Source organism: Branchiostoma lanceolatum, chromosome 1 (assembly GCF_035083965.1).
Source record: "Branchiostoma lanceolatum isolate klBraLanc5 chromosome 1, klBraLanc5.hap2, whole genome shotgun sequence".
Lineage (NCBI taxonomy): Eukaryota > Metazoa > Chordata > Leptocardii > Amphioxiformes > Branchiostomatidae > Branchiostoma > Branchiostoma lanceolatum.
In genome coordinates, this window is record NC_089722.1 from 3320289 (window position 1) to 3339938 (window position 19650).

The 19650-nt window shown below is 42.4% G+C and overlaps 2 protein-coding genes across 2 annotated transcripts; one reads left to right on the forward strand and one right to left on the reverse strand.

Moving 5' to 3' along the window:
• The first annotated feature begins 323 nt into the window (after positions 1 to 323).
• LOC136433561 (translation initiation factor eIF2B subunit epsilon-like) lies at positions 324 to 13502 on the forward strand. The gene is made up of 19 exons (XM_066426300.1): positions 324 to 479; positions 1109 to 1233; positions 1821 to 1934; positions 2346 to 2417; positions 2840 to 2914; positions 4150 to 4249; positions 4736 to 4891; positions 5438 to 5523; positions 6028 to 6156; positions 6703 to 6803; positions 7605 to 7750; positions 8291 to 8462; positions 8981 to 9135; positions 9799 to 9999; positions 10307 to 10441; positions 10526 to 10666; positions 11158 to 11238; positions 11797 to 11961; positions 12832 to 13502. Exons 1-19 carry the CDS (start codon positions 360 to 362, stop codon positions 12892 to 12894), a joined length of 2337 nt encoding a protein of 778 aa, XP_066282397.1. The 5' UTR covers positions 324 to 359; the 3' UTR covers positions 12895 to 13502.
• Positions 13503 to 13556: 54 nt separating this feature from the next.
• On the reverse strand, positions 13557 to 19550 carry LOC136434317 (glycine receptor subunit alpha-2-like). Its single transcript, XM_066427464.1, has 8 exons — positions 19483 to 19550; positions 18879 to 19013; positions 18163 to 18245; positions 17544 to 17693; positions 16921 to 17064; positions 16282 to 16502; positions 15574 to 15690; positions 13557 to 15178 (listed from the first exon to the last, which is right to left on the reverse strand). Exons 1-8 carry the CDS (start codon positions 19548 to 19550, stop codon positions 14837 to 14839), a joined length of 1260 nt encoding a protein of 419 aa, XP_066283561.1. The 3' UTR covers positions 13557 to 14836.
• Positions 19551 to 19650: the final 100 nt, after the last annotated feature.

The following is a 19650-nucleotide window of genomic DNA, read 5'->3' on the forward strand; positions in this document are numbered from 1 at the left end:
ATGTAGCTGATATAGACTTTTTTATATAGCGGAAAAAATGGTTTGGGTACATTACGTAAGTAAATAAGCAAGAAAACAATGGTTTGCGTACTCGATCCAATTTATATAATGGGCCACAGTAGCTTTAGACCATTTTGCTACAGCGCGATATTCGTCTTGCGTCATTCGTTCAAGTCGTTACTATCGGAACTGAGATCAAAAGTCGGACAGCAAACTATCTATCCTCGACTTAATTTTATCATTCAATTTTATACATGCCTTTCCTACTGTGCAAAAGGTAAATTGTTTATTTCTATTGAGTTTTGTTGGAACCTTCCACCCCCATAACTACATTGGTACAACCCATTTCTTCAGCCATCATGGCGGGTCGCGGCAGGAAAAAAGCGGACATCATGGAACAAGAAGACGTGCTGCAAGCCGTCATCATCGCAGACAGTTTTGACGTCAGGTTCGCTCCCATCACGAAGGACATACCACGGGTAGGGCTGAAGTTTTACAGATTTTAAACTCCCTCCGTCCCCTTTGATGACCATGTGTTTGTTGTGAAAGTGGGGAGGGGGGTCTTCTCCAAGCAGATGTTGGATGGGAAGATTTGTGACTTTCTGCTGACTTTTCCCGTTTTCTAACACTGTAACAGCTGGCCCGTCCAACGGGGGAAACGGGGCAAGTCAAGAATTTCACAAGTCTTTCCATCCAACCTCTGCTTGGAGAGTAGGTTTGGGCAAGGAGCTACCTTTAAAATGGACCATATTATGTTTAACCCTCAGTCCAGGGAAGCATATTGTTTTTTTGCCTGGGAGGTTACAAAAAAATCTATTTTTCAACCTCCTTGGTTTTAGCTTAGTTTCTTCGTCTTCCTCAAAAAATAAGGTCAATAACCTCAACCAAAGGGCTGTATGTCACCATGGTTAAGTAGCAGACACCCTGTGGTGTTCAATTACAATTTACATTATGAAACGTTAGGTATGGCAAGTGGCAGGACAAAGCTGGAGGGGCTGGTCACCATATAAATATGTTTGAATTAGAATAAACAGAGCAGTAGTTTGTTAGACTTGACCTTGATTGCAAATGTTTTTAAATCTCCGGACATGTTTGTTGTTCTGTACAGGCCCTGATGCCCGTTGCCAACAGGCCCCTGCTGGAGTACACGCTGCACTTCCTGGTGGCTGCAGGGATCCAGGAGATCTTTGTGTTCTGCTGCGCTCATGCAAACAAGATCATCAAATATCTCAAGTGAGTAACAATCCACACATTTAGGCTACAGATTGCCTGGATGCCAGACCCCCAAACTAGAATATCTATCGATATATATTTTAGTTTGGGGGTCTGGCATCCAGGCTAGGCTAAAGATAGTGGTTCGTCTCTTCACTGGATGGCACTTAGCATAATGATGGAAGGTCATGCTTTTGTCTTACTACACATGTACCACTACAGTACACACATGAAATAGAGTCACGTAGTACACACATAGTACACACATAGTACATGTGTACTACACCTGTACAATCTGTATGTACTACGATATTTCATGTGTACTGTGTACTACATTATGTGCAACGTGTGTACTGCATATTTATTACATGTATATTACATGTGTACTACGTGTGCACTATGTGTGTACTACATGACTATGTACTACATGTGTGCAACATGTTGTAGCTCAGCCATAACTCATCAGGGTGTTGGTGATGTATGTAAATTCACCTCAGAGTCCATGAAGGAGAAGTTATGGACTCTGTTTAATTAGTTTAGTAAATGTAAAGAGATCTGTATGATAACTGTCTAGTTGAATAACATTTTACCTTGTGTGTTCATGTCAGTGACACAGGTTGGACGAGTGATAAAGCACCTTGCCAGGTAACCACACAGGTGTCAGAAGACAGTCTCTCACCTGGAGATGCACTCAGGTTGATATACGACCGCTCCCTAATCAGGTATGCACCAGTCTGCTTATCTTTTTACCTTTGTCTTGAAATGATATTTTTTCGGGAGCGTTTATGTCTCTGTCTGTTAGTGAACACGATAAGTCAAAAAGGCCTTGATGGGTTGTCTTGATATTTGGCATGTCATGATGTGGGTAGGTTTTGATGAGACCTTGATATGATTAGATTTTGCGCTCCCTAGCGACAAATTACAGCACTGCATTGGAACTTCCACTTTTTGTATCTTCTGATCTGAGGATGGTATGGTCACCAAATTGGAGCGGTAGATAGATCTTGCTTCAGGGTTTAGATTTCTTTTAAGAATGTATGACACAACAAGTTGGCACTATAATTTGTTGTATGATGTTGCAATTGGAAGCATTTCATTTATCTCCGACTCTGTTGATATTTTCACCCCTGCAGGACAGACTTTGTGCTGGTAATGGGAGATCTGGTATCCACCATCAACTTACAGCCAATCATACAGCAGCATAAGTATGTCAATTCTTCTATTTGTTATTATTACTCACATTTAGGGATGTGTACCAGTAAAGAATAAGTGCCTTGAGTTTTCAACTGTTCAACTGCAGTCTTCCTTAGAATTCAAGTGACCAGTCGCCTAGATTGTATATCACATGACGTTGCAGTCATTAAACCTTAAATGTGGGATGATGCTTAGTACTTATAAGTCCCAGGGTTTTTTCTAGAAAAATTGAATAAGAGGGAGCACACACAGGCGAGGGAGCGAATTCTATGTATTTATGGAAGAATCGTCTGCTGAGGGAATGCTGTATGCTGAATATTAAGCTAAAATCTGAATTTGACAAGGGGGCGCTGGGCTGAAACAAGAGGGTGCAGCGCCCCTCTTTCCTGATTTAGATGAACCCCTGAGTCCTTGATTTTTCTGTACTTAACAGACAGCGGCGGTTGAAGGACAAAGTGACCGTCATGACCATGTTGTTCAGGGAGGCGGCACCAAGGCATCACACCAGGTATGCTGGCGGAAGGGGATCCATCAATATTCTAGTTTGCAATGAATCACCTGAAGTAAAAATGATTTTGGGTCGAAAGGTTAAAAAACTTAACTTATTTTACGTCGGATCTTCCTTTTTATTATTAATTGATTGATAGAGAAAAAGAAGATTATTTGTTACCTCCATGAAAAATGGAAGTATTTTTGTGTATGTGTGTCTGTCTGTGTGTTTGTCTGTATCAGTGTATGTACAGACGAAGCCACTTAATTGCACCTCGGATAAACGCACCTTCCATTTAATTGCACCGAATCCCAATATCCAAAACCGGTTCCCATTCACTGCATTGTTAGTGACTCCGCATATCTGCACCGCGCATGGTCACCAATGCCGGATAACTGCACAAATTTTTTTCAAAAATCCTCGACAAGTTAACTGAAAAGGTGCGCTAAAATCGGCAAACACGGTACAAATGAGCAGATACCTGCCGGTGTAAAGGCGCAATACCGCCAATATGTTTAAAACTGATTTGAGTAACAAAAGAAGGCGGTCTCCATTGACAGTTACGTAGATAGGAATCGTATGGAAGGTCCCGGGTGGGTCACCCGTAATCAGTAACCAAGTTTTAGTTTCAATTCCTAGTTTCATGGCGGTACATGATTTACGTAAATCAACAACTGCACTCTACGTAATGTAACACAGAAACTGTTATCCCATGAGTGGCATGACGATGTTTCAGAATGCCTCCCCTGTAACATTACGTGTGTTGTAATGCGGTAGATCGCATGGAAAAATGAGAGAATGCAAAATCCTTTAAAACAGGTTCGTAGTCATTTCTTTATTTTCAGCAAAGGGCCAATAAATAAAGTTACTTAATAACTGAATAATTTCGTCTGTTTTCTTTGTGCTAGTGTTTCTCACTAACAATACACCCCCTCGCCCATGGTGGTGCGGTCCAGCTGGGCATTTCACATAATTGCACCAGCCGGATAATTGCACCAAAAACGCTGACAAATGGGTGGTGCAGTTAAGCGGATTCTACTGTACATGTATGTTTGTGTGCCTGTGTTTGTGTTTCCAGATATTTTTGGTCGGCATAACTTAGGAGCCTCTGGTTGGATTGTAATGATATTTGGTATATGGGTAGATCTTGGGAAGGTCAAGGTCGAATTTGAGCCTTCTGGCTCCTTTTCTTGGTACTGCAGCAGAACTTTATCTCTTGTCCTGTACCTGCTAGGTCTTTTTTTCCCTTGCAGGAGCTCAGATGACGATGTGGTGTTGGTGACAGAGAGAGACACCAACAGAGTCCTGCATTATCAGATGGTAGAAGGACAGAGCAAACTGGACCTGCCACTGGTATGTCTTCAAAATCAGTCACTACTGCAGGACAATGTATTAGAAATAGTCATAGCTCCAAGTACAAGAGTTATCAAATTGAACCCAGAATTGAAGTGTTGAAATATTAATTTTTCCTTAGAACTATCATACTCATAGAGACTGGAACTCATTACCATCAAGTACTGTAGGAGCATCCTCATTAGATACTAGTAGCTTTAAACAACACCTACAGTAGTTAGACGTGTAAAGGTTAGACGTGACAGGTCGTTCAGTGTAATATAACCAGCTGCTGTCGCGCCGAGTGCCTGCGAAGTTGGTGTGCTACGCTGAAAGGCAGTTCTACCAGCTATAAACATGTACATACAGATACATGTACAGATACAGAAGCTGGTGTATTAAGTTGAAGGGTTGTTCTACTGGCTGTATACATATACATGTAGATACAGATACAGATCTACCTGTATGGTACAAAATTGAAAATGTAAAACATGTTCTGCCCTTCAGGATCTGTTTTCCGACCAGAGTGACCTGGACATCAGATACAACCTGCTGGACTGTCACGTCAGCGTGTGCTCACCACAAGTTCCACAGCTGTTCGCCGACAACTTCGACTACCAGACTCGCAACGACTTTGTTCGAGGAATTCTAGTACATGAAGAGGTAATAATTGCTCAAATTATGGTAGAAGCATTGAAAGTTACCATAAATCGTCTAAGCAACAAAAGAAACAATTCTAGGGATCTAGCCAGTAGAAACCTGCTTTTAATTGGCAACATTGTTAGGCAATTGCACCTTCTTTTGCTTGGTAATGAGTTACTTAGAGAGCTAGTTTCTGCATTTTTGCCTGAAGACACCTTAATTTGGTGGGCAAATGACACAATATTTAGTATGGTGGTTGCCAAGACCTAATACTAGTATCTTTTACACATTACTCTAGTGAATGGCATGTAACGTAGAGGTATATAATAGAGGTTCCTAACATGTACTACATGTACATGGTACATATCATGATAAGACTTTAATTAAAGTGTGGTACCTGTAGTACATGTCACATGCATGTAGCTACAAAAATGTATATGTATGTTTTGTCTGATTATGAAGTGCAAAGTAATATGTTGCCATTGTCCTGTCAAGCTTAGATAAGTTCCTGCAGAACAATCACTCATGTAGATGTTAACCTGACCCCCTCTCCTTGTCCCTGACTAGATCATGGGGAACCAGGTCCAGGCCCATGTGGTGACTGACGAGTATGCAGCCAGAGTCTCCAGCCCTCCCATGTACGACGCTGTCAGGTACGAGGCAGGACTAGTAGTTATTTTTTACCTTCGCTAAGAAGGTTATGTTGTAGGTGCCATTTGTGTGTGTGTCTGTCTGTGTGTGTGTCTGTATGTGAACAGCATAACTCGAGAAGCTGTGGATGGATCCTTGTGATATCTGCCCTCCCATGTATGACTCTGTCAGTTAGGAGGCTGGGCTGCAGTAGTCATTGTAAATGTATATTGAAGTTTGCAGTCAGCTTTTGTGTTTTCAACTCAAAACAAGGGCAAAAATGTTTGTTCTATCTTCTGCCCACCTACTCCTTTGTCTAAGAGCTTGACATGCACGCTACCAGACAGGATGTAAAGCCATGGTCCACTGATCATTCTGCTTGTCGAAAAGAGCTAGTAGAATTTCCCCGGTACAATGAACCTGTAAATACTGTACATAGTGTCTGTCTTCTCTTCTTCTCTGTCACGACCAGTAGAAAAATAGCTCTTCAGTGAGCTAAACTGTTTTTTTCTTCTGTATATCTTCAGTAAAGATATCCTGCAGAGATGGACGTACCCGCTGGTGCCAGATAACAGACTGTCGTCTCAGGAGCAGGAAGGGTTCTACACACTCCGCCGCCACCATGTCTACAGGGGGAGGGACGTCTTCTTGGACCAGTAAGTCAATCAACTTTGATGGAAGCACCATTTAAACATGGACAGATTGCCCCAAAATCTGATGGAGCATCCTGTCTGTGTTCACAGACTACAAGGTAGTTTTGCTGGACACTCCATTGAACTTATTCTCAAAATCTTTCACAAGAGCAGGTCAATTTCTAAATGTTGCCAGTCCTCCTGGATTTACCATTAAGCCTTGTCGGTCCTCCTAAATTTACCGTTAATGCCAGGATCCCCCCATTCAGACCCTCATGCATGCCTCAGCATTGCCAGGATCCCCCCATGCAGACCCTTATGCATGCCTCAGCATTGCCAGGATCCCCCCATGCAGACCCTCATGCATGCCTCAGTTTGCCAGGACCCCCCATGCAGACCCTCATGTATGCCTCAGCACCATTAAGATCCCCCATGCAAACCCTCATATATGCCTTAGTCTTGCCAATATCTCCCCATGTTGACCCTCAGGTATGCCTAGTGTTACCAGAATGCCCCTATGCAGACCCTCATGTATGCCTCAGTCAAATTGAATATTGCATCCCCCCACAGTGACAGTGTTCTGGAGGAGAATGTTGTGATCGGACCAGGGACCAGGATCGGCAGTCACACCACCATCAGTAACTCTGTCATCGGTCAGAACTGTGTCATCGGTCAGTGGTCTTCTCTCATCATTCTTCATTAGATAACATAATTATTATATATTCTGTTTACTGTATTAAGATACCCTTATTTATCTATTTACCAGGGTAGCTGCCTCAGTGGCTGAGCACTGCTTTTCAGTAAGGCCCTGGGTGGCAGGGTGTTCCAAACCTTGATGGAATGTTATGATATAAATGTTATAGATTTATAATGTTGCTATTAAATAATAATAATACCATTTTAACCTGACACAGAAAGTTTTTTAAAGATTATCAAGTTAGCTTACGGCCCAGGAAAAAGTGGTGCAGATTTACCGGTCAAGACCAAATAAAAACTATACATGAAATGGTTGTTCAAGCTGACTGCACATGATCAATTTGAAGAATATTTTGTAGCTCTAATGGCATGGTCACATTCGTCATAAAACATCCTATGATTTTGATGTCGTAGAATTTCAAGCAAACTGTGACAGAACCAAGAGTTTTCGATTTTACAATCATGATTGTATGACATATGTGAAAAGGCCCTAATTCAACCTTTAGGCTTTAATTAGTAAAATAGTGTAATGTGATTTGTACCTAATAGTATAATCTTGATCTGTGATGAATTAGCTGTAATATCTCATTCATTGATATTCATTTAATACGACTTTCCTGTTAACATTGGTGTGCCTGTCCAGGGGACAATGTTTGCCTAGAAGGAGCGTACCTGTGGGACAATGTGTCTGTTGGCTCCGGCTGTTCCCTCACACAGTGTATCGTGTGCAGTGGAGTCACCATTTCTGATAACCCTTCCGTTTTTTATCTGTCCAGGGGATAACGTCAGCCTAGAGGGAGCTTACCTGTGGGATAATGTGACTCTTGGATCCAGTTGTTCTCTCACACAGTGTATTGTGTGCAGTGGAGTTACCATCGCAGACAGAGTGGTGGTGGAACCTTCATGTGTTCTGGCCTTAAACGTAAGAAGCTTTTCATGCAACTTTGTAATGATAGTAATTATTGTGTCAACCCTTTGCACTTTTTTTGACTGAACACCTATTTGCATGTGTTTATAAAGCCATAACAAACTTTCACTGATACCACTTGAAGTTGAAATTGCATGACATCGTGTACATTCTTTCTCAGTATGCTCCCTTCTAGTGTCTAGTGGCACATAGGGCAGCAAAATTAAGTATCCTTGCTGTTTCAGTAGCTGGCATATTATTACCTGTTGCTTCCCCTTTTACTGTACTTGAGGCACCTCCTGGAACACGGGATCCCCATTTAACGTCCCTTCCAAAAGACGGTTGCGGCCCCAACTGAGATGCTCTTCCCAGAATTAGGAACTGATCATGATTGGAATTAGGAGCTCAACTGTGAGGCTGCTATCAGTTAAGCTACAGGGACGATTTATTTGTAAACATTGCTGTGTAAATTAACTGTTTTACGGTAATGTATGTATTACCTGCTATACAGCTGCTTAATACAACACTTAACCATGTCCACTGTGTGCACCACAGGTAGAGGTGGGTCCTGATGTTCACCTCCCCGCGGGCACCAGGGTCAGCCTCCACCCCATGCAGACCCCCGGGGCCGAGGACGACTTCCAGGAGCCGACAGAGACGGTTCAGCACCAGACCTACCAGCCAGACAGGATAGGCACGGAGGGGAAGGGCTACATCTGGGAAGGAGGTAGGGTACTTTAATCATATTCATGTTATGTTTTCGGTTTAGCTCACTGAAGAGCTATTCTTCAGTAGTTGTGACAGAGAAGACACACGCTATGTACAGTATTTACAGCTTCATTGTACCAGAGAAATTCCCCTGGCTCTTTTCGACAAACACAATGAACAGTGGACCACTAAGGACTGCAACCCTTTCCAGTAGCTTCGGTTGAGCGACTGTCAAAACAGACAGGATTCGAACTCCCAACATTTTAGACCAGAGGCAGAGTCTCTAACCACAGGCTCCTGTACCTTGTGTTGTTTTGTATAGATGATGGTGTCCAGTTATGTATTCCTGATTCAGTTTGCAGTTTGGGGAAACAGGCAGATTAAGATACCAGAGAGTGTTGGTTTTGAATGAATGGTTTATTAACATGTAGTACATAGCAGCTAAAAACTGAATTGCGAACACAGTAGATCTTACAAAACACAAGGAAAATACAACTGATGCCTCGGACATACTTTATACACTGTTCTATTGTACAGATGATGACCAGGACAGTCTGGTGGCAGCGATGTGGGGCCTGAGACTGGAGCAGGAGGACTCCAGCAGTGAGGAGTCGGAGGAGTCTTCTGAGGAGGAGGACAACTTGGACGAGGAAAACTCCCCTCCGGATGACATCAGGATCTTCTATACAGAGGTAGATGCTTGTTCGTTCGTTTGTTCAGACCCCTTGTAGTGCCCAATGGCACATAGGATAGGATATGCAGCAAGTTTCCTTGCTGTTTCAGTAGCAGAGTATATTTTCACAGAGAGGGGTTGTCAGCACCCGAAACACAAGACCCCCATTTTATACCCCTTCGAAAGATGGGTTCAGCCCCAACGTGTGTCCATGTGGTGTAAAGGTCTGCATACAGTACCTCTCCACATCTGGTTCAAATTCTGTGGAGCCAGTATCCCTAGTTTGCGCCTTGGTCTGGACACGACTTGAAAATAGTCACATCATCCTATGGCATCAAACCTCTGCACGGAAAAGAACCAAACACACTTATCAAGAAGAGTAGGAGTGACCCGATGTGCTAATGGCTAAATACGTGAGCCATAGTGAAACCACATTTCACTACTGCTATATGGCCTCCGTCGGTCAGTATTGACCATGGTAAAATCCTAATTCACAACAGCCCTACAGCATCGACTATGGCTAAACAGCCCTATACGAGAATGGCAGTCTCTGCTAAGCTACTAGAAAAAGCATCATGCTTCATATCAGCCGAGGACGACTGCTTTTCCACATGGTCATAATGTTCAAAAGAAAAACTGTTGTCACTCACAGATCATGTATGGGATCTTTTTCTTGCACCAGGTGCTGGACAGCATGCAACGAGCGATCGAGGAAAACATCAACGCTGACAACCTAATTTTAGAGATCAACTCCTCCAAGTACGCCTACAACATCAGCATGCAGGAGCTGAACGTGTGTGTGGTGAGGTGTGTGCTGGAGTCCGCTCACCTCAGGGCATCGCTCATGGCTACTGCTTCAGAGTACCTGGCAGCCCTTAAACCTGTAAGTCAAACATTATTGAATGGATGGATGGATGAATGAATGGATGAATGGATGGAAGAATGGATGAATGAATGAACAAACGAACGAAAGAACGAACGAATGTACGCCTACAACATCAGCATGCAGGAGCTGAACGTGTGTGTGGTGAGGTGTGTGCTGGAGTCCGCTCACCTCAGGGCATCGCTCATGGCTACTGCTTCAGAGTACCTGGCAGCCCTTAAACCTGTAAGTCAAACATTATTGAATGGATGGATGGATGAATGAATGGATGGAAGAATGGATGAATGAATGAACAAACGAACGAAAGAACGAACGAATGTACGCCTACAACATCAGCATGCAGGAGCTGAACGTGTGTGTGGTGAGGTGTGTGCTGGAGTCCGCTCACCTCAGGGCATCGCTCATGGCTACTGCTTCAGAGTACCTGGCAGCCCTTAAACCTGTAAGTCAAACATTATTGAATGGATGGATGGATGAATGAATGGATGAATGGATGGAAGAATGGATGAATGAATGAACAAACGAACGAAAGAACGAACGAATGTACGCCTACAACATCAGCATGCAGGAGCTCAACGTGTGTGTGGTGAGGTGTGTGCTGGAGTCCGCTCACCTCAGGGCATTGCTCTTGGCTACTGCATCCGAGTACCTGGCAGCACTCAAACCTGTAAGTCACACTCATCTACGGACATGAAAAATGCTTTTGGCCTGTTTGTCTGTGTGTGTTTGTGTTGTGTGCGCCTCCTTCATGGTTACTGCTTCCGAGTTCCTTGCAGCCCTTAAACCTGTAAGTCACACTCATCTACGGACATGAAAAATGAAGGTTTAGCTTTTGGTCTGTCTGTCTGTGTGTTTGTGTTATGTGTTTCCACATTTTCGGGTCAGCATAACTCAAGAACCTCTGGATGGATTTTAATTTGTAATGATATTTGGTATGTGGGTAGGTCAAGGCCAATTTTGGTCGTTTTCAATTTTTGTGTGTTTGTATTATCTACATCTGTGAGCGTGTGTAAAAAGTTTGCAAATATGTGTATGTGTGTATGAGTGTGTGTGTCTGTGCTTGTGTACAAGTGACACAGTATAAAGTCTTAAATACCTTAAGTTTTAACCCATTGATTGATTGGTGTTGGTTATGTTAACGTCAGTCTGTGTCCGCAGCTTCTGCAGCCAATGAAGGGTCTCCTGAAGAACTACATCCGTAACTCCGAGTCTCAACAGGACTGCCTCATGGCTCTAGAGGTTTGTTTGTTTGTTAAGACCCTTGTGGTTCCTAGTGGCACATAGGGCAGCATGTTTCCTTGCCGTTTTTTCAAAGTTAAGAGCCCTTTTTCTCAAAACCACAGTTCTTCTGTTCTATTCTTTCAAAACATTTTTTTGTGTGCGGGGGTTGCCCTAGCATCATCTTTTAAATCGTTTGCCCGCTTGTTCAGACCCTTGTAGTTCCTAGTGGCACATAGGAAAGCAAGTATATTTTTACAGGGAGGGGTTGTTGGCTTTTCCCTGTTAACGTGCTTAAGCTTGAGGTCCCTCCCATTCTATGTCCCTTCCGAAAGATGGGTGCAGCCCCAATTGAGATGCCCTGACCCAGAATTGAACTGTGGTTTCCCATTATACAACTAATTACTAGTATAGGTTTTAATTACAGGTTACAATTTAAGTACATGACTGTAATACAATGCATTTTTATATTTGTGAAGTTGAGAAGCAACAAATTAATCTATCTAATAGTATTTTGATGAAGGTTAGGAACTATTTTTGGCATATCTAATAGTATGTTTGCCCCTTTTTTTTCAACAGGAGTACTTTGGCACCCACCTTAACATCTCCGCAGTTTTGGTCTCAGTACTGAATTTCCTGTACAATGAGGACATTTTAGAAGAAGACAGCATACTGAAGTGGTACAGGCACACTGCCCCGTCCAGCACAGTTCCACAGAAAGCACAGCAGCAAGTCAGAACTGCAGTATGTACTGAACACTGTTCTTATCTATTCATGCATTTTGTACACATAGACTACATGTCGTGTAATGTATATCTGAAAAAATACTGAAACATAAAAGTTATTTTAAATGCATCCAATTTGGCTTTCTTTTGTTGTTTGACTGTATAGAAATCTTTGGATTAAACACTGAGGCAAACTCAAAGGCCATTTCATATTTCCTCAGCCTAGGATGCAATCCAACCTTTTCAAAACATTCATAGAATATGCAACATAACCATTACCTGAGGGTCACCAAGCCACGTACACCTTCCCTATCCTCAGGTGTCCTCACTTCTGAATGCTTTATAATTGAACCCAGCAAAGAACTATCCCCCTTTGGACCACATGGAGCCAAATTTAGACTCAGATACTGTATTGAAATTTGAATAAAAAGACTCTTTTTACACAACCAAGAGATTTATTCCACCAACATTTCGGTGACCATCTGTGACCTTCTTCAAGGCAATTCTGACTGCTTCACATAGCAATGCAGCACAGGTGTCGCTGCTTATACATAATGAGATGCATTCCCAAAAGCAAAATATTTACATCATTCTGTACAATCACAGGAGATGACATCACTATGTGGTCCCAAACGTACTGAAGTGTAACACATACACAACTATCTTGATCAAAAAACAATGCAACGATTATTATCTATTTCTTAAGGATGCGGTCCCAAACGTGAATAAATCTCTTGGTTGTGTAAAAAGAGTAATTTTATTCAGTGACTTACCAACCTGATGAAACTATTCACGGACGTATTGAAATTTGTTGAGAGGATCTGCTTTGGTTAGAATTACCCTTGTCCCTAGTGAACTTGAGACTTGACTCTCTCTTCTCCATCTGCAGGCGACGAAGTTTATCCAGTGGCTGCAGGAAGCTGAGGAGGAGTCTGAGGAAGACTCCGACTGAGCTGCTCCAGATGGTGTATTTAAAATACAGCTGCAACTCACTCCAGGTGGAACATTGACACTACATTTATCATTTAAACCGGACCTCTGGGAAGATAAGCTAAGGCCGATGGAGCATTTTTCCACACTAAGGCCACACCAATTTAATTTCTTGGTTAACTGATTTTTTTTTTAAATTTTAGCAACAAAAAAAATCATGAAAACAGAAGGCTGGCATGAAAACTTGCACCTGACCCTGTTCACTCCCTGGAACTGTGTGCACCGAAGTACAGACTTTCCTCTGAGATTCTGTTTTCCTGTTGATTTTCCAATCTAGCATTTTGGAAAAATTTACTGTTAAAGTTCTCTTAACCAACTGAAAAAGTTCTATTAACCAAGAAATTAAAATGGTGTGGCCTAATTAAAGGTTATCAATTGATTGACTACGGCTCCAACTCATAGCATTTAAAAAGTTGATGGTGAGATTTCTTAGGAGAGTAATATTGAGATAAAGGGGAACAAAGTTTCCTGACTACATTGTATTGTCCTCATATTTAAAATCCCAATAGCACTGACCACATACATGTAATGACCAAGCAATGTGTGTAATAAAGCTACTCTCCAAACATATGTGAGGATCTGGCTCAGTCTTTGTTTTCTGCATGTTTTTGCAACAATTAGTTGATTTTTCTACTAGTGCACCAGTCCTTTTAAACTCTTCACCCTTCTACGGGATGTTAGCCACAGGAAAGCATGCATCACTCAATCACTAGAGAGGAAGACAGGAATGCAAGATAGTTGCAAAAAATAACCCTGACTGATTCATCTGATTGCAGTAAATTATCTTGACTAAATCAAGCTTCTAACAGCCCTTCCTCTAGCCAGGCCCCCAGAAGCTTGATGGCCTGCTCACGTCAGTTTACTAAATAAGGACGAAAACTAGTAATCAGCATGACTTTCATCTGTATATTTTTACACACAAATGTATTTTTACACACATTCAAATGATGATTACACTTCTACAAATTGTATCAACATTTGAATATTGTTTACCTTATCTATAACGTTAATACCATAGTCACAGATAAAGTGAAAGGTAGGAATTTTCCATCTGAAATATTTCATTCGGTAATTCACTAATAGCTAGGTGAAGTTACAAGGAACTAGCAAGCCACATCCATTTGAAACTGTTGGAAGTCCAACAACAGATTTCATCGAATACTAACGTTTCTTAGATGTACCGGAAGCTGCTGATTCACAATCCTCTAAGATAAAAAAGGTAAAGGTAGCCCCAAAGCCTTTTTGAGGCCATACGGTTTACAACTCTCTACACTAAGGTTAAACTTATTCAAAAGACTAGCTCAGATTGAAAATTACACAAGAAAAAGAAAGTAGATCCCAAGATGAACACAGATTTCAGTGTTAAGTCTACAGTCTATGACAATTCAGTATCAAGCCACTGACAATTAGCGACTTCAAAAAGTTGTATTTTCTAGGAGACAACGGGGTTTCCTTTGATAAAGTGTTACCTCAAACCAGCTGCTCTCTCAATATCATTGAAGATCAGATATACTTTAATCATTTATCATCAAATAAAACTTCATTCACTTCTTGATTAAATGCAAACCTATGTATATATACAATGTACATGAAATGTATAATATGATGTATATAATAAACATTACAACACATGCGATTTTACATGATAGTAAATACATGTACTAAATAGTCTAATCTTACTTTAAGCTTTATTCCATGGTGCGGAACACCAAGATATCTACAGTTGGATTGCATCACATTTTTTCTCACCTAACCCCAGCCTCCTATAGCTACTTTTGTTTGCCCTTTGCCCAGATGTTTTGTAAGAAAAGCTATTACACATCATCGAATTAAAAGCCAAGTATGTGTATATCCTGCCTGCTACGTTTAGGCATATTTATGTCTTTTCTTACGTTTTGCAACAATTAAAAGTAATCATAGTAGTACAGCCAATATACAATGTTGAAAAACAGAAAAGCCACTGGGAAAAGAACCCGTGAAGTCTCGTCTATCATAGCAGCCTTGTCGGGCTTCTTTTTTCCTTCATTCTTTTCCTTGTTCTTAGGTTTCTCCTGTTTGATGTTGAGAAGGTTAAAAACGGACAACTTGCTGAGTTTTGTTGGGGCGGGGGAGGGGGGCTTGTCCTTCTGGGTGTTGTCCACTTTCTCCGCGTGGTAGGCAGGCTTGCCGGGGACGGTAGAGTTGTTTTGCAGCCGAGGCAGACTCTCAGTTGGTGAAACGGCCGGCTTGGCCTTTGCTTTTGCCTGCTGAGAAAGATATCTTGCACTTTAGACTGGCTTAGATTAATTACGTTCATGGGAACGACAGGCAAAATAGAGAGAACGTAACATACAGAAATACTTTCATCTATTACATTGCATTAGGTGAGAATAAAGCTTGAGGTAATATTAGACTATAAAGTACTGTATTTAATGTCATGTGAAATTCCATGTGTAAGTAAGGAATAGTATCGCATGTGTTGCAAATTTCTACTGTTGACAGGATGATCCTGTCAATAGCCACTTTTTTCAATTAGCGCCTTTTATCTGCTTGTTTACAGCTTCTTTGTAAAAATTACAGTGTGGTCACAAACGAAAATTCATTCGCGCAAAAATTAAATTGTCTCAATCTGGAGTAATACTTCACCATATATTTGGCCTACCTTTGCTTTATTTGCGTTGTTCATGAGATAGTTGACAACAGCGTACTCAATCAGCGCGAGGAAGACGAACGCCTGGCACGCCAGAACCCACACGTCAATGGCTCTGACATACGACACCTGCAATAAAAGTAACCCTTTTTAAAAGGTTAGAAAACTTTTCTTGGTAGTAATCAATGTAACAGTGTGGTTCAAGCGCCACTTACCGACCAGTCTAACATGTCCGGACCTTTTAGCCTAGTGGTAAGTGCGTTGGGTTTGTGCGCTGGCGGCCCGGGTTCGATGCACGGTAGCCAGGAGACTGTACTACTTACCTTGTGCGTTTCAATGATAAATGCCCACTGACCGACCTTGAACAGAGACGGGGGGTGACATGGGTTATCCATTTTCGCGGTAGTTTTAAGTTCGCGGTGAAGTGGTCGGCGCAAAAACCGCGAACATAAAACCAGCTCAGAAATGTTAAAGAATCACAGTGAGTGAGTCGACGAAGGCCAAACACCCAGGTGATAAGATACGCAAGGTAAATTACTCAAGCAACCGGATAAAATCAGGAAGCGGTCAGACGTTTCAGGTAGCTTCCGCTGTCTTTCGTCAGTGCCTGAGCCCAGTCTGACCGTTTCCAAATCATATCCAGTTGCTTGAGTACCTGTTACCTTGCGTATCGTATTACCTGGATGTCAAACCTTCATCGACGTAAAAGTTAGTACTTACATGAGGCATGCCCACTACCCTGGTGGCCTGGGTAACCATAGTGAGCACGGTGGTGATCCCCAGCGCCACGCGGGCCGGCACGGCGGCCGGGTTGATCCAGAACGCCACCCACGACAGACACACGATCGTCACGCATGGGATGAACAACTCGAACAGGTGCGAGGACAGGAGGCGACTGAAGTACAGCGTGATTTCTAGGCTGGTGTAGGTGTTGGCGGTGGCTGGTGGGAAAGAAGAGAAAATCAGGATTTACTATTTAGGATCGTTCGTTTGTTCAGACCCCTGTAGTGCCTAGCTAGTGGTACATAAAGCAACAAGTTTCCTTGCTGTTTCTGTTGAAGGGTATATTTTTACAGGGAGGGGTTGCTAGCCCTTCCCCGTGGATGTGCTCGAAGCACCTTCTGGAACACGGGGCCCCCATTTACGTCCCTTCCGAAAGACGAGTGTAGCCCCAGCTGAGATGTCCTGACCTAGGGTTGAACCAGGGTCTCCCATTTAGCAACTCAACTGTGAGGCTGCTATCAGTAGAGCTGTTGGAAAATCACTGTTAAAACGTTCATTGCTTGTACATGTCCACTTCGTCACCATGCAGCTCATATTCATGATAGCTGCTGAGTTTCTCCCAAAGTTTATACTCACCATTGGCAGCCACCAGGCTACAGTTTGCCGCCTGGTGCCTGCAGGCCCCCGCGTAGTTCTGACAGGCCTCGTCGTCCTTCTGCTGCAGACCACACTTCCACGGCTGGTACCCGCACTCCGTCTCCGAGTAGCTGCAGTCCTTTCCTGGGAGATATTCAATTTTACAGATAGTATTTTACAAGGATACTACACTTCGAAGAATTTGTGGAAATTTAAGAGAACGTGGCACTCTGTAACCAGCGGGGGAAAGTCGTCCATTTAGACGTAATGATCAGAATAGTCCTCTCCATATTTTTTACCCAAACGTGTCCATGGAAATCTGAAAATAAATGCTTGTCAGGTTACCTTTTATAGGAATTGGAAGTTTGCATCAAAATAAACATGTTGTACCGGTACCGGTACTCTAAAACTCCTAGATCGTACGAGATCTCGGAACTTCTGATGTCAACTTAAATGTTCACATAATGCTACCAATGCTGCCGAGAGCAGACCAACCTGACGAGCCGCCATGCATCAGACACTGATGCCTGCGATCGATTGATTGAATGTCCAAACCAATAGTGTCATCAACTATAAGACAGTTCTGCTAATACCACTCTACTATCGTGCACATAACGTTACACCTTCAGCAGTGTCAAGGAAAGAGTTGGCAAAGCTTCTTATCTGGACGCTGTAGATCTGGAACTGGGAATGGACGGACGGGAGATCTGTCGTCAGCGGAGCAGATGATATCCACTCAAACGTCGGTTCCAACAGCAGATATACGCCGTTATCTGCGACGAAGAAAATCCGGGGTTCACAAGGACTAACACTATCGATTTAACAAACGTTGTGACCAAACTGACAGCTTACCTTACTATGAATATATCTAAAGGTGAAATGAACATGCAAATGAACCCTGCCTCCATATTAAAAAGAAAATGTTTGCTAAGTGAAAAAAAAGCTGACAGCTCCCCCGAGGATGCTCTAAATTAGGTTATGGCTTATGCAAACTTTAACCTTCTACATTGTACATCATTGGACATATACCAGGGGCCTTATAACCTACATTAGACATTAGATCACAATGCATACTCGTACATGTAGGTGAGCCTTCAACGGATAGTATCGGCCATTGGTCACCGTCATATGCTTCAATCGACTGACCTATTCTCTATTCTTCTTAAGAATTGAATACTTTAAAAACCTGTGTAATTGATCGATGGGACTAGTCAACAGAAGTTTGGTGACACGTTTACTTACATCCGTGTATTTGGAACGTGCAGTCCTGCCTGTCCATCGGATACGCCTGTAGGCTCATGGCGCACTTGATCCTCCCCTCGTAACTGGAGGGAATTCAGACTGAACAGGTCAAACTGCTCTACCGAGGCAACAGCATTATTCAGATACTTGAATAGTAACGAGAAATCACGGTATATTCCTCACAGCCTTCGATAAACCAGCACTAACTAATCATACAGTCTATATCGATACAATTTTTTTTTTAAAGCGAGAGGAAGCCGAAAGCATTAAGGTATACTAGACGCTTATATGTACATTCAAATGTATATGATTGTTAACATGTGACCTGTAGTGCTTAGACTAGTGGGGCAAGAATGTACAATAAAGGTCGTCATTCACTTGAGTATTCTGTTACCAAAGTGCTATGCTGCATTCGCGTGGCACTTAATTTTTCCTTAGAAAAGTTTATATCTAGTCCACTGTCATCAAGCCATGGACGGCTTTCAAAAACGGACTGTAGTAGGATATTTCTATTGTTAGTTGACTTAAATTGCTGTATTTAACTATGTAATGTTTACATGTTCTAGTTTATGAGTATTGTATGTGTCCGGGGACACCTGAAAAGGCTGTGATTAATCCCTGGCAAAATAAATAAATAAATGAAATGAAAATAGGATGAACAGTAGTTGCCGTATAAAGGTATCATGAGCAAGATAATGATGACGAGTATCACGTACGTTTTCTTGAAGGCAATTTTTCCACTGGGGAAGATCCAGGTAGTGATGGTGTTGTCATCCATGTTGTCTCCGCTGTCGCTCTCGCTGAGCACCTCCGTTTCCTGGCCGAACCGGATGTCGGGAGTCCAGAGGTATCTGATGGGGATGGGCGTATGTTAAGTTCCGTTTTACTATATTCTCAAGCTTTCTCCTATATTCTACTGCATTCTCCAATGTTGTACTTCTTTTTCCCATATTCTACTGCTTTCTCCTATATTCTACTGTTTTCCAATATATGCTCCTGCTTTCTGCTATATTTTCCAGGCCTGGGTGCCATCCTATTTCTACCCGGGGGCTCCTACACTCGCTACCCTTCTTTTAGGATAGCGAGTGTAGGAGCCCCGGTAGTAATAGGATGGCACCCAGGCCAATATTTTCCTGCTTTCTTCTATATTGTTCTTATTCTTCTATGTTCCCTTGCTTTCCCATATATTCTCCTGCTTCTTTCTTAACTCTCCAGCAGTATTTATTCTCAAGGGTTATACCCTGTTTACAGTACATATAAGGCGTTGCAATTGTACGTCTCATTTACATAAAAGGGAACTTGACATGCTCCCTAACCTACCTGATGGGGATGGGCGCCATCCCGAACGTCAGTCCTGCCAGCCGGGAGTCGGCCCACTCAAGCGTCATGTCAAATCTCGCTTCAAATTTCTGATCAAAGAGGAAGAAATGATAAAGGTTCGGTCTGAAAACATTTCAACATCACGACAACATCGTACGCTTCATGTCC